This window comes from Mastacembelus armatus, chromosome 17 (assembly GCF_900324485.2).
Source record: "Mastacembelus armatus chromosome 17, fMasArm1.2, whole genome shotgun sequence".
Taxonomy (NCBI): Eukaryota; Metazoa; Chordata; class Actinopteri; order Synbranchiformes; family Mastacembelidae; genus Mastacembelus; species Mastacembelus armatus.
Window position 1 is genome coordinate 8,738,422 of NC_046649.1, and position 14,933 is coordinate 8,753,354.

The window sequence follows — 14,933 nt, forward strand, 5'->3', positions numbered from 1 at the left end:
AACAGATGTTTTGGTTTTTTTTTTTCCAGCTGCTCAAGCAGCTGTGTGTGTTCAGTTATTTATTGTTTTTCTTCTGTTGTATACTGGCGTAGATCATATTCACACATTATCAAAATATAGAAACCCTGCCCACCCGAGCCAGGCTTGTTCTTTCTGTTACAAAGGAGAGCCTTTTAAAAATGTGACGTCATTACATTACATAGCCTAGAACTCTTGTACATGTACACTTCTGCTGATATATAGTAAAACAATTTGATCACTTGCACAACAGAAAAGAAGACAAAACCAAGCTTTTTAAGCAGACAACATGTGCTGACAATGGACTGCTGATTTTACTATTTGTTTTAATCAGTGACGTCACTGTGAGGGATGGCAGTTGTTGGAAGTTGCTGTTGCACCGACGATAGAAAAAGTTGACGTGAAGTCCTGGGGTAGCGGTGGGTTGTGGGGGTGGTTCTGAGATGACTAAGGGCTACTGTGTGTGTTAATGGGCGACTGTGCAGTTCAACCACACCTCATTAATCTTCTGAAACAGTCCTAACCCAGGACGTTCTCTATCGTATTCTTGTGAAAAGGTTCAGCACTGACTTCGATTCCTGAGGGAAACAAAAAGTTAGGTCAAATAAATTAAAATGCAATCTCTCTTAAACCCCTCCCTCTACTAACCATATTTAACATCTGAAAAATCATTAATTTAAATATCTTTAAAATTGAATTAACAAAATTCAAATCAAGAAATCAGTTGAAGCTAACTCTTAAACTGATATTTCATCGACTCAGGCTGATAATATGGTTTAGCTCAGCTCCAATTAAGGTATCACTCACTGCTTTCACCAAAATGTGTCAGGCCTGTGAAAAATGGCTCATTTATCTCTAGAAGTACAAATCCACAGTACCTTTGTGCAGCGTGTCTTGCTGAAGACGTTCCAGAAACGTAGTGTCTCATCCCCAGCTCCTGTAACTATTGCCTCCCCATCTGGTGACACAGCCTGAAAAAGGAGGTTTGTTTAAAAAATGAATACAATCTATTCAATCATCCAAACAGCAGCCAATTAATTTTGCCTTGATTGTTTAATCTGTAATGTGAAAACACTGGAAACACAATTCTTCCCATTCATGTCAGAAACTAAAAGCAGATATGAGCTGGTTGCTATTCAGTCCAACCTGCAGTCTTACCAGGTACAAGACTCTGTAGGAGTGCCCTGTCAACTTGGCAACCTGTGTTAGTGATGGGTACTTCCACACCAGGATCTGGTTCTGAGAGTAGCCGTGAGTGCTCACCTTCACAGAAAGGAAGCAACGACAACTTAATTTTCAAAACACATATATTTCTACTTGGACTGGAAGTACAGCGACACCTGTACTGTGCCAACAAAAACTGAACATTACACAATGAACATCATGGTTTGGGCTCATTATTATGTGCGTAACCTCTAGTTACTACCTAAGACCTGGTCCTTATCTGTATACAGAGACTGCATCTGCAGGGTGGCATGTACATTCATAAGTGTGTGCTTGCTCACCAGCTCGTTGGCATGCTTGGACCATGCCAGGTTGCAGACCTGCGACCCAGTGTCTGTGCTCTGTAGCGCCTGACCAGTTAGTGTGTTCCAGAAGCGCAGGCAGCGGTCGGCGGTGCCGCCCCCTGACGCCAGCAACCCGTGTTGGTGGGGGGACCAGGCAATGGCCTTCACCGCTGCCAGGTGATCACTGTACTGCTGCACTGGGAGCAGACTGGAGCTGTTCCAAACCAGCAGCTGGCCAGGAAAAGATAAGGACCAGGATCTTGAAGGCTGACTAGTTCACTTTTACTCTCATATGTTACTTAAATTAGTCTCAGGGTGTTAACCTAGAAGAGTTTTGTTGAATTCACTCAAAAATCACAGACTAAAAAGTTTTAAATTCTCTTACCTTGTTGTCGTTGCCCCCAGACGCGAGGTGCTGGTGGTCAGGAGACCATTTCAGACCACATACTTCTTGCCTATGACCTTGCAGCCTCCTCTCGGCAGAAGGGGGGTTTCTGATGTCCCGCTGGAGGATCACTCTGTCCCGACTTCCCGACGACAGCTGCTCCCCGTTCCATGCCAGGGCACCTTGGGTACAAAGAGTAGGAGGGGAGGATCTGACATTTCAGTGTGGCTATCAAACATCCATCTGGCATTTCGTACATGGCATACCCATGTTGGGTGGTACAATATTCTCACAATATACTACAAATAATGAAATTTAGGACTTTTAACTGCTAAAAGTCTAATGTAAAATCTCAGACTCAAACAGACTTTAACCAGCAGTGTGTGTAATCCCACTTCACCTCAGCTACAACTGACCTACACGAGCTGAGTGACCCTCCAGACTGGTCAGCTTCCTCCCTCCTGCTGCATCCCAGATTTGAACGTAACCCTTGTGGGTTCCAACTGCAACCAGGCTCCCCTGGGCGGACCAGAGACAAAGTTATTTTCCAATTCTTTCTGTTCTACAAACAGTTATATTCTTTCATGCTACTCTGATACATAATTAATAGATTCAACAACGGCAGCTCACCCTCTCATTCCAACAAACTGATGTAACGGAGTCTCCATCCACTGAAAGGTCACATAACCTTGTCACCTGTCAGGACACAAAGCACATCATTTTATTAATATTGTAAAGCCAGTGCTAATGAAGGCTATATGTGAATCAGACTCCTCTAACCTGGCTGGTGCAGGCACTCCACAGGTAGACGCAGGCTCCCAGGCCGACACTGAGTAAGTTTCCCGCTGACCAGTCTACCAGGTTGAGGTAGAAGTCGTCCTGCAGCTCTGGAGCGTCCAGCACTTTGAAAGGGATCTTGGAAATCTTACGGGCTGGTTTACGAGGTGAGCGGAGCAGCTTGTGACTTCCAGAAACACCAAGAAGAGATGGACAAGGTTAACTAGCCAGAATTCAAGAACAAAGCTGAAGCATTCAGTCTGTTCAAACTGCAGCTGGTGAGACCATACCTCTTGTTACTAAGTGGAGAAAGGGAGTATGGCGAGACTTCATTATCGCTATCGAAAGGCACTCTCCTAGTGTGAACAGTGTACTGAGGAGAACCAACACAAGAACAAACACATGAAGCAGAAACTGACGATCATTTGAACTTAGGTGAGTTTTTCTACTTCTTTCAGCTGTCTTCTTACTTATTCAGTCTAATCCAGATTAGAAGCCATTCAATTTAGACTCTGTTCAGTTAAATGTGCTTCATCACAATAATTGGTCAAAAATCTGTCTCCAATAAAATATTCCTTAAATTCCCCTCGTTGTCTCTGGAAATGCATGATTTACACAAATGCAGTCAGATATTTTGCAGACTTCTTACTAAAAACATTATACAGATCATATGTACTGCTGCTGTTAATGCATTTTAATATGTAGCTTTAAATGTTAACATTTAAAGTTAAAATAGTCAAAGATGTGTTAATATAACTCTTTCAGTGATTTAGTCATCCAAACCATCTCAGACGTCATCAAGTAAAAAAGTGCGTCAGATAATGGAGCATGTACAAAGAGGTGCTACCACAAAACTCTGGAACTGAAGACTCTTACCCTAAAAAGACTGTGAGAGTCTTGAGAGAGGGCCGCATGGCGCCGTTCATCTGTGTGAGGGTCTGGCACAGTCTCTATCCCTGCTCCCAGCAACTCATTCCTCAACAGGGCAGCATATGCCACAGCATCTGGAGGGGTGGCAGAGTGGTGATGGAAACATAGATGGTGAACAGGTATGACCCAGAATTAATCAAATTATACATACAAAAAAAACTTTACATGAAACTGCCCACTGAGGATTTCTGACCTTTGCTTGAATCTGAACTTGCATCCTTTGATTTATGGTTCTGACTGGGAGAGCGACAGTTCTCCTGCGGAGAAAAGAAAAGGTTCTTTAACTGTGATCATGGTGCTGAGTACTGACCTGTACGTGTCCTTCTGAAACAATCCAACAAGAGAACAAGTGCCTCAGTGGATAAACTAACAAACTGCTCACATTGGCGTAGTGGAAGTTGATGCTCCAGTTGCTCCCAGCGCGGGTGGGGATGAAGCGGTCCCCTGACTTAACACTGACAGGACTGCAGGTAGCACTTACACACTAGGGTGATCAGAGAGAGACAGTGAATCCATCACGATTCCCTCCATCCATTGGCAATACTGATTATCCTGTAGAGGGTCAAGTGTGTGTCTATCACAGGGCTCAGACATAGAGACAAACACTCACACTGATGAAGAGCAATGTGTTTGGACTGTGGCAGGAAACTGGAGAACTAGGAGAAAATCCACTTAGACATGGTGTTTATGGACACGACATGGTGGGTGCTCGCTGTGAGGAGTGAGGAGTGTTTACCACTGCACCACAGTGCCACCCTGTTTAAAGATCCAGCAGGGTTATTGCTTACAATTTTTCACAAGCCCTAGAATTTCTAGCTTACTGCTCTTCCCACTGTGTTTGGATGAGCACAACTACATGTCCCATGGGATACAGACAGACTCACCCAGCTGTCACATCCACTCACATCAGTCAGTCTGTGTTACACTGAGAACATATAGTAGTATCTAGTGTAGGATGCACCAGCATTTGCATTTCTGCTAATGGTCCAGGCTGCTCCCTCACCTTTGACAGCCGGGCCTCCGTCGGCAGGTTCTGGTGGTTGATTTGCCTCAGCAGCCTCCTCTCGTACTCCTGGTCCATCTCTTCAGGGCTGGCGAGCAGCAAGGCCCCTGTGCTGCCCTCCCCGCCCCCTTTTTAAACCTCCGTTCCCTCCCGGTGAGGAAATCCGCAAAGGATCTCCATCTCTATTAAAAACAAAACAGGTTAGCGTCACCTCAGAGTGAAATCACAGCCAGAGTCCACACACACAGACAGCTGTCCAGGCTGAGTGAGCACACGGCCTGCTCAGCCTGCCGTCAGTGCACTTCACCACAGTTATGTTGTGGTGCTGGTTCAGTCTCTACTGACGTGTCTTGCAGGCACAAATCGGACGGACATCAGGGTAAAGTCGCTAAAACGCTTCGCGGTGCTAATGACAGCCGCCCCGTTGTCATGGCACCATGCTCTCGCACACCGCAGCCCGTCTTCCAGCGGTGTCACATCAGCTGACGCCGACACCGACGCTTCCTTATGGATGGACACGGCGGCTCAGCTGAGCAGGTCGACTGTCATCTCCGGCTGAAGAGCAGGGGGATGCTGTCGCTCGTCTTCCAAACGCCACCGCGACTCACTGCTGTTGTTTATTTACGTGACAAAGATGGCGACGGAATCAGCTGTAGCAGAAATTCTTTGGCCGACTTCTGCTGTCTGTGCTCGGGGCTCAGCAGCGACGCCCGCCGGCCACACGGGCGCACTGCATGTGAAGGCGCACTTTGGCGGTGCCCCTCTGTGGCCACAGGGGGTCGCTGCTGCACAGCGAACATGTTTTCTGACTTTTTCTGCACTTTATTACACACGCTTGTTTTAAATTAACATCCATTCATGGCTGGATTACTAAAGAGGTCTAAAGGGCCACGGTCCTAGGAGCCCCAGACCAGACAACTTTTGAGGGACTACTCATCTCCCACCCCCAAAAACAAAAAATAATCAGATGCCTACAAAACAATTAGAAAAAACTGAGAAACAACAAAAAGAGACACACAAACAAGAATAAATAAATGTAAAATAAGCAAAAACTGATACAAAGTGGTTAAAAACACTACAAAGGGACACAAAGCTAAATAACAAGATAACACAAACTGGTCAAGCTGTTGCTCATGTTAAAGGCACATCTGTGCCCAGGGGCACACTGTCTCTTCATCTGTCTATGCCTCCATCTATCTGTTCTTTACCACTTATCCTTTCAGGGCTGCAGGTGGTGATGGACCCAAACCCAGAACCTCCTTGCTGAGATGTGTTACTGTTAACTGCAGTCTGATTGAAAACATAAAAAATGTATGCTAATGTTGTCTTTATTACAAACTATATACTTAACATTGATTTTTGGCTTGATCCATTTATAACTTCTATTTTTATTACACGTTTTTACTATAAAATTGATTCTGAGCTGATACATATACACATATTTATATATTTATATATACATAGCTTTGTTTTTTGCAAAGTGCCTTGAGATGATTTGTATTGTGATTTGGCGTTATACAAATAAATTTAATTTAAAATTGAATTGAATAAAACATGAAATATTTGTCAATCTGGTGCAAGAGCAAAGCTGAATGATCATTTCTATATTTCATCTCCTTCAGTGAAATAAATTGAAGTGTTGCTACTTAAATACATTTATACTTAGGGTCAGAATGACTCAGACAGGGGAAAGTCATGGCTTGTTCAGTAAATACATTTTAATTGACTTTTAAAACCAGCCTGTCACATTGTGTATAAAGTCTGAACCTTTTGTGTGTGTGTGTGTGTGTGTGTGTGTGTGTGTGTGTGTGTGTGTGTTAAAGTGAGAGTATTGATAACACATGCTTGCCTGAGGGCCCAGTGTGACTGCGGCTTCAAAGTAAATAGAGATCTTACATTTGGCCTTACTAATCCAACATTTTCCATCCCCTTGCTAATACCACAGCAGAGCTCACTTAGCAAACAAAACAGGCAGATAAAGGTTTAACTCTTTCATGTGTGGTTTTCATTCTGAGCCACTAAATCACTGCAAGGGAGGGAGAGAGGACATGAAAACTGGCCTGCTGCTTTCCGGGTTTTTAATGAAACTCCCTGACATGGTAGGGTGGAGGCATGGCATCTTTGGTGGCACTCTGATCTGCACGTAGGAGCTGTCTGCCACGGTGCCCCTTGACACACTGTGAGACACTCAGTGTACATTTACATCAGTACGTCAGTAGACCTGAAGAAAGCCCCACTGACAATGTCCATAGATTGTCACCGATTCCCTTTCTGGGCTAAATGGTGCCTTTGTTGTCGATGTAGAAGAAGAAGAAGTACTTTACTAATCCCCAAGGGGAATTCAATTGTTTCAGCAGTTATTCAATTTGAGATTATTTAAGTTATATTGATTAATAGTAATTCATAAAGTAAAGTTAATAAAGTAATAAAGTAATTCACTAATTATTAATTTGGGGGGGGGGGGGTTGTGTGTGTGTGTGCGTGTGTGTGTGTGCGTTATTGTTTATATTGAGGAATTATAGAGTCTGATGGCCGTGGACACATGTAGACAGCGCACACATACACATAGATTATCAGAGGTGGACAATGCACTGTTAAGGCTCTCGTACTTTACTTTAGTACCTCAGTGCTTAATGCTGCTTTATATTTCTGTAGAAACTATACCTGCTGGTTAGTTTTTATGTTTTTTAAGATTTTGGATGAAAACATACTGTTATAAAAAACTGATGTATAATTAAAGCTTTTAACATTTTAGAACGTCTTTACTTTTACAGGTTTTTTAGTGCCAGACTTTTACTTGTAACAATGGATTTTTCAATTGTACTTTTATTTAAACAGAGCATATGAGCACTTTTCCACAACTGTACACCACCTTTATACACTTCAGGCATGTACAGTGTATCATGTGTACACGTGCGTACGTGCAACCACACAAACACCAGGATTAGTAAGAGCTATCTAAACATCATCAACATTTGCTTTTGGGCAGCTCAGTCACAACAGGCTCTCTTATCTGCATCCTCTGGCTGTACAGAGCAACGTGCTGCCAAGCCCACATTTGAGAAGCCTGATGCCGACGTGGAGGGCAGTGTCTCAGGGTGTAGAGCAGCTGTCAGTGCTGGTCAGGGGTGGAGGGGGAAATGCTGCGGCCTTATCACTCCTGTAATATGGAGCAGTTCAGTGGGCACACAGGCACAGTGCTTGCAAGCCAGACGCTTGCTGAAATTCATAACAAAACAACAATGGGACTCTGATGAATGTCATTTCTTGCGTGATGACTGGGAAAATAATAGTTTCAGTCTGAAAATGAATTGCTTTGTAACACTGTACTGTAGGTGTTGAACACAGGCTAATGTGGCGCTTTATTGTTCTGATCCTATCACAGTAAGCTGTCATGGAAAAGGCAGTGCTGATCTATTATAAACTGAGGTCTGTAAGACAAGGTATTACTGTAAAACAACAATCTTATCTTTAAACCATACCAGCAGTGCCACATGTTGTCTGATCAGGCAGATACACCATTGAAAACCCTTACACCACCTGCAGGATCCTATTGGTTTCACAGACTTTTTAACAATATAAAGGATTTTTTTTTAAGTAGACAGTGAGGCTTTGGTGAGGAGGGCAATATGAATCGATCCAGCCCCCAGGTCAGATCGAGATTCAGACCGTAGGCTTAAATGTACATGATCTCTTAAAGTCATCTGATGAGTTTTGCAGTGGGAACGATTTGTTTATCTCACCACTGTAGATGCAGCATGGTTGATATTTTCAGATTTTGTAGGCATCTTATCCTTTTTCTCTCTGTTTCTTTGCCTCTACCACAGATTGTGCCACTGCAGTGCATGTTGAACATCTCCTCCCACGCACCGGCTTACTCTGACACATTAAGAGAGCTACAGAGCTGCATGCCCACCCCCTTTCTTCTCTCTTTGTCCTGGAGTCAAATGAGGTCATTTATTGAGCTGGTCCAAATCAAGAGACGGATATTTGCAGTAAATGTTATTTGAACAGGCCAAATTTCACAGAGAAAAGCTATTTATTCATGAATTATTAGTCAGAAAACTGTTCACTGACATTGACACTATCTATGAAAGTACACACTTAGCCACTTCTTTTAGAATCACATATCTGGTGATGGCATAGGTGCATGCAGAGTCAGTGATCCCTATTCTCTCTTTTCCTTCATCTACCAGGGTTACATGTGTTCATCTCAAACAATGTCATACAAGATCAGCATGTGTATGTGTTTCAACATGCACGTGTCCAAATGTGTCACCTTTGATCATGGATGTGTGATCCCGCCAGAAGTGATTTTTTTTTTTTTTTTTTTTTTTTGACAAATAAGGATGACAGTGCAGTCTTGTGTGCTTCTGTGTCCCCACGGGGATGTTCCCTTCCATGTCTGAACACTTCCCAGCCTGGCCGCAATCTGGGTGAAGACCCCTGAGGAGTCAGCACAAATGTCACACTAGTGTCCCGTCCTTAAATGCATCGTGATTAAATGTGATGAGACACGGGCAAGTGTTTTCAACTCAGGATTACAGCTCTTCTTAGCTGCCTGTTTTTTAATCACATACATCCAATGCAAGTGTTTTTTTTTTGTTTTTTTTTCAAAAGAATAAATCAGTTTCATAAGAAAAATGCCTTCGTTACCCAAAAATCATAATAAGATGTTTTTATTAAATTTTCCCATAAAAGTTTAATGTTAAATACTGCATACTGGGCACCCTTTACCTCATAAACAAGGTCAGAAAAACGAGGTATATTTGGGGTTAGTTTTGACATTTCTCCTGCATTTGCTCATTCTGTGTGTTTTATAACTGCTGCCATACACATTCTATGTGTTTGAAGAGATTTGAGCCAACTCCATCCAAAGACAGGACCACAGTCAGAGAAACAATGGCATATCTATGATGACTGCCACCATGTTTGATAACTTAATGATTTGTGACATTTTCTGGGAAGGATACATCCTGTTATTGTCCTTTAGCTTCCATGAAACACAAGACACACATACACCCACATACAAGAGGCCTTAGAGGAAGCTAACTGTCTCATCTGAGCTTTTCCATATTCATCATTGTCAAGGCAGAAGTGTGTGCTTCAGCTCACTTCCTTACCTGTCTCAGCTACTCTGAGCTGATCTCTGCCATGTCCACACACGCCCGGGCTTCTATTGAATTACCCTGGAATGCCCCATATTAGCTGTAATCCTCCCACAGACTGCCCGTTGACTTCAGTCCTCAATGTCAACCCAACTAAAAACATTCAGCAGCTGGCCCAGAGAAACTCTGGGAAGACATTTGTTTTTATAAAGTGAATATGGGCAGAGCTGGTTTGTTTGGCTGGAAGTGGTTCTCTTCCTCTCTAGCCTTGGCCCCGGGCCCTTTCATGGCCTGGTTGGTAGAGTGGAGAAAGGAGGTTGATTGGCTGTCAACTGGACCCACTGGCAGAGAGCTCCTCCGGTCCAGCCTGAATCCAGGCGGTTCACAGACACCGCTGCCGGGGCCGGGGAAGTCCACGTTCACCCTGCTGACGTCAGTCACTGACAGACCACAAGACTAGTGTTAGAGTTTCAAACAAACTCACTGCCCATTGCTATGGCAGTGGGGACCACCACCATGGAAACTGCCGGTCCCTGTCTGCTCCAGTGTTTACCATAAACATTGACCTCTTTTTTGCTGAATCTGAAGGAAGAAGGTGGTTCAGGTTTCCTGCGGTCATCTAGACATCTCCCAACCCCACAATAAACAAGGTGGGGTTGGGAGTATTGTCTCAAACATACTCTGCACATTGTAACCTTTGGGCCAGTAATTAAATATTACATGAAGTACATGAAGTACATGCAGTACATTCCATGTTAGTACACTTTGCATGAAGAACAAAGGGCTTATTGATCAGAGTTCCTGGCTCATGACTACTGTCAATTCTGTCCTACCATGTAGTTTTCATAGCTAAGCTTTTCAAACCTTGGTGACCTAATACCTGGCAGCAAAAAAAAAAAAACAAAGATTGGTAGTCTGGGTTTCAGGAGCTGAGCTGAGAACTAACTACAATAAAAATATTTATCAAGGTTTATCACCATCAAAACAATAATAGTCATTACACATTTCCAGGAGTGTGACTGAGCTCAGTGTGAGCAGCAGAGTTGAAGTTATATCAGTAAGTGTCTTTGCCCTCCCCTCCTCTGCTTTGTCACACTTACTCTGTGGATTCATGGTATTTTTACTCTGCGTGCTCTCCTGTTGATCGTGTAATCCACATGCTTATCTGTTTGGGTCAAAGTGCTCACAGCCACGGGAGAATGAATGCACAGCACATAGCTTCACTATCTCTACCTTTCCTGTTTACATTGCTGGCTTGGTGTCCAGAAACACTGAACTTAGATCAGAGGGAGGAGATGTCACTGCAGTTAAGTTGTCTTTGTCTTTCTTTCTTTCTTTCTTTCTTGGGGCAGTCATGGCCTAATGGATAGGGAGTTGGACTTGAAACCTGAAAATTGCAGGAATTAACGAGCACCCTGTCCACCTTCAATATCACAACTGAGGTGAGACTCTTGAGCAAGGCACCAGACCCCCAACAGCTCCCCAGGCACTGCAGCACCGGCTACCCACTGCGCCGGGTGTGTGTTCACTGCTGTATGTGTGCACTTTGGGTGGTAATGCAATTTATTGCAATAAGGGTAATAACTTAACTTTCATTTACACCTGTTTTTCCCCTTACAGCTGCAAAACTGGAACCATGACGTGAGCTAAACCCCATTCATTTGTATATTGTATTTGCAGAATCAAGTTGGACTGGAGGAACCTGTAGGAAACACACCTGGCTGCCTTTTCAGTCATATGTAGGTTAAAATATTTAACAATTCATTAGTCACTCTCCAGATTGAAGTGAGGATGATTAGAAAATTATAAAAAATACTGATGTATGTTTCGCTAACTCTCTGCTATCTGCTGATCCATTAACACTCAGACGAGAACTTTCTCTAATACATGCCCATTTTAATAATCTGATAAAAACATTTGTTGAGCACAACATACACCATTTTACAATATATTGTGAGGAAAACACTGAAAAAATACATTTGAAACAATGTTATATATTTCAGCAAATATTCCAATAGCTGTACAATGACCCGTCACCGTACACAGTATACTGCAGTAAATATCCAGCCTTCATAATCCGTCAGGAAAAGAGGACAAGAACAAAAGCTTCAAACTTTAAACTGTACAAATATTTCTGGCTGGAATTTCAAACCAAACATTTGTCAGAATCGAACTGCATAACGTCATGTTATGGTCTTAGAGGAAAACTGTCCATTGAATACACTAAAATAAGAACCACCAGACAAGTTCAGTCAAACTGTCATTTGACATGTGGTAGTGCATATAAATAATAACAAATACACAGTGAATATTATCAATCAATACTAATATTATCATGTACAAGGAAAAGATAATAAATATACCGTTACAAACAGCGGGAGGGTCAGCACAACACAGCTGGGTGCAACAGGTCTGTGCAACTGATAAACCACATACACTCTCACATGCACACACACAGACACACGCAGACACACATGCACACGTGGGGGTTATCATGTCGTGACACGATATTGACCTCACTCACGCTCGGAAGGTTGCACCTTACAATGTGGTACCTTTAAGGTAGTGTTGGACAGATTCAGCAACCAGCTGCAGAACTGTCGACATGATCAAAGTGCTGGAATACAAAACTACAAGATAAAATTATATCACGGACAGGTGTCTTTTCAAATGTGCACGCAGTCTTACAGTCATTCAGAGTTCAAAATGAGTCATGGTGTAAAACGTATTCCCGAGAGTGGAATGCTCTTAACCACAACAGGTGTGCGTGCGTGTGTGTGTGTGTGTGTGTGTGAGCTGACGAAAAAAGGGGAATTTCAAGGTGGGAACAAATTTCCCATATTGGCACAGCTCAGCACAACATGAGGTTATGGGATTTTTAACAGATATTTTTTTTAGCTTTTGTTTGCCTGAACTCTTTCTTTAGCTACAGGAAAGTGCTTCCTTTAAAGGATCTTTGGTGGATTTGTTTTTTAGATGATTTTGAGCTCAAGTACATATTTTTGACTTTCAATGAATCTATGAGTTATTTAATTATGAAATTAATTATTAGAAAAAAGGTTTATTCAAAATATTTTAGTTTTCTGGTCTCTTGTAAATGATTGATGTTTTCTACGCTCTCTTCATCCTGCTGTATTCCACAAAGTGCAAACTGTGCTGGGAAGTTGACTGATTTTAGAAATACATCCACTGAATGTTTTTGTGAGAACAAGCTTATACTATTGCCAGAACATCAGGAAGACTGTGAGACAAAAATGTTTTTTGTTTCGTAGAAAATCTGACACATTTTACAGCTACGTGAACGTGTTCAATAAATTATAAAAACATTTACAAAAAGACAAGATTGTAAAAAAAAAAAAGAAAAAAGGCACACAACTTTTTTTTCAACAAGTGTTAGAAAAAAAAAAAAAAACTACTTGGTTACAAATAACTTGCTGACCAGTAGTTTGTTTTGGACACATACCAGGTGGCATCCAATTGAGACACAATACAAAGAATCTAAATGAACAGAAAAAAATGTCCTGAAGTGCAAGTTTGGATTCCTTTACTTGTCCCAGTACACGGATTCATCGTCCACCCTCTTTGTCTTCGAGAAGTGAGCCTGCTCTGCAGTCCAGTCCAAAGATCAGAGGCTACATTTGTTCAGCTCACTGCTACGGGGCTTTAAAACAAACTGCCACAGGTTTTCCAAGCCTCATTTGCAATTGTGCCCCACGTTCAGTAAGGCCCTACTAGCCAGGCAGCTTCAAAGAGCCAGATTGCAGGATTGCTCCACTGCAATAAAATGAATTTAGCCAAAACATCGAACCCTGCTGCACTGTAACAGCTCCATAAGTTCAGCTATGTTTCCGCTGGCGACACGTCGCATGCTGTCATTTCTACTCCATCCTGATGAGAGAGCTGCTCGCTGAGTGTCACACCTTCGCATGCCTCAGTTGTGTCCATCATCCTGCTCTCCCTGTCCCCACCCTGGTCATCCAGAGTCAGTTCAAACTGAAATTTACTCGCCACAGGTCCCCCCTCCACCTCTCCATGTGGTCCTCCTTCTCCATCACTGGCATAGAAGGGAGGGGAAGGGCTCTGGGGGATCATGCTCTGGTACCAGTTCCTGTTGTCCTCTAGCGTGTCCAGGATGTCCTGGGCATCAGGGTGGACCAGGTCAGCCCATGTCTCCCACAGAGGGTGAACGATGTAATCAATGAAGCTAACCTGGAAAAAGAAAAGGGGGTGTTCATGTCAGTAAAAATGACAAACAACAATATTACCTTTTTATTTATAATGCTAGATTTGTGTCTTCTTTACCTGTGTCCTCTCCACTGAAGCTGTGTGTTTGTCGCACATTGGGCTGATCTCCATCCCCCTCTCTCTTTCTCTGTCTCCCTGGTGGAAGAACTCATCCATGATCCTGTCTGTCCACTGCCGGTACAGATCCAGAGGCTTGGTAGGGTTGCTCAGGTCTGCACAGTGAACCATGTTACGCAGAACCTGTAAAAAAATAAAAATAAACAATGTAAACATCTTGTATCTCTAAGTGTGTGTGTGTGTGCATACATTTACTGTGTAAAAATCAGGCCTCTGACCTGCATCCTATCTGTGTAGTTGTCCAGCAGCAGGACCCCAGAGCTGGTCACCTTCTTGGTTTCTACCATGGTCTTCAGATCAGCCAGCAGGCTCATGTGTTTAGACATGTCAGTTGCCAAAACCTGGAAACCAAAAAGCCGTGAAGAATGGTGTAAGAAAAGGAGCAATGAAGTAGTCAAGACATCACTCAGAGAATTCAAACTGGTCTGCAGGCTCAAACAGATAATAGCCACATTTCCTCACCATGTCTATGACCATCCTCCGGAGCGTCTGCTTCTGTTTCTTGGTGAGGTTTTGGAAGATGTCGCAGTTGTCTTCCTGCAGCAGTTTGAAGCCCACGGCCAGGTGGTGGTTCTCCAGCACTGACTCATCATTGTACATCAGAGCCAGCTCAGAGTCTGAAGGCAGAAATCACAGGGAAGGAGAAATTAAACTGAGCTCTAGATTTCTTTTAAAAACTGAGGTCAGGTAACTATGGTAACTATACAAGGTCCTTAAAAGCCCACACTGTTGCCTTTGGAGTCAAATGCCATTAAAACATGCACTTATTTCTGCCTATTTTGTAAATGTAGTCTAAATAAATCAGAGCTATTGCCTGCTGTGACAGACAAGTTCAAAAGAAG

The 14,933-nt window shown here is 42.9% G+C and overlaps 2 protein-coding genes across 5 annotated transcripts in view; both read right to left on the reverse strand.

Annotated features, from left to right (window-relative positions):
• Nucleotides 1-28: 28 nt before the first annotated feature.
• fzr1b (fizzy/cell division cycle 20 related 1b) lies at nt 29-5,310 on the reverse strand. Of its 4 annotated transcripts, XM_026313427.2 has the most exons (14): nt 4,967-5,310; nt 4,622-4,803; nt 4,001-4,102; nt 3,812-3,875; nt 3,565-3,692; nt 2,979-3,061; nt 2,692-2,875; nt 2,542-2,607; nt 2,328-2,430; nt 1,912-2,093; nt 1,524-1,757; nt 1,177-1,281; nt 897-989; nt 29-596 (listed from the first exon to the last, which is right to left on the reverse strand). In XM_026313427.2, exons 2-14 carry the CDS (start codon nt 4,697-4,699, stop codon nt 555-557), a joined length of 1,464 nt encoding a protein of 487 aa, XP_026169212.1. In that variant the 5' UTR covers nt 4,700-4,803; nt 4,967-5,310; the 3' UTR covers nt 29-554. The 4 variants fall into 4 exon arrangements, with proteins under 4 accessions (XP_026169212.1, XP_026169211.1, XP_026169213.1 ...); XM_026313426.2 differs by having other exon boundaries at nt 4,622-5,310; XM_026313428.2 differs by lacking the exon at nt 4,001-4,102 and having other exon boundaries at nt 4,622-5,310.
• A 6,294-nt stretch (nt 5,311-11,604) lies between these two features.
• The window catches only part of LOC113134803 (cAMP-specific 3',5'-cyclic phosphodiesterase 4B-like), a 43,467-nt gene continuing 40,138 nt past the window's right edge, over nt 11,605-14,933 (reverse strand). The window contains exons 15-18 of the mRNA XM_026314324.2: nt 14,554-14,708; nt 14,310-14,432; nt 14,032-14,214; nt 11,605-13,938 (exon numbers count right to left, since the gene is read on the reverse strand). Coding sequence (XP_026170109.1) covers nt 13,570-13,938; nt 14,032-14,214; nt 14,310-14,432; nt 14,554-14,708 — 830 coding nt within the window. The 3' untranslated portion in view covers nt 11,605-13,569. The remainder of the gene's footprint in view (nt 13,939-14,031; nt 14,215-14,309; nt 14,433-14,553; nt 14,709-14,933) is intronic.

Excerpts from the sequence above, each read along its gene's own strand:
- fzr1b (XM_026313427.2), bottom strand. The coding sequence starts at position 4,699 with ATGGACCAGGAGTACGAGAGGAGGCTGCTGAGGCAAATCAACCACCAG. Across the intron at positions 2,431-2,541 it reads CAGTTTGTTGGAATGAGAGG|GGGAGCCTGGTTGCAGTTGG; the intron begins GTGAGCTGCCGT and ends TGGTCCGCCCAG. Across the intron at positions 2,094-2,327 it reads GGGTCACTCAGCTCGTGTAG|GTGCCCTGGCATGGAACGGG; the intron begins GTCAGTTGTAGC and ends TTTGTACCCAAG.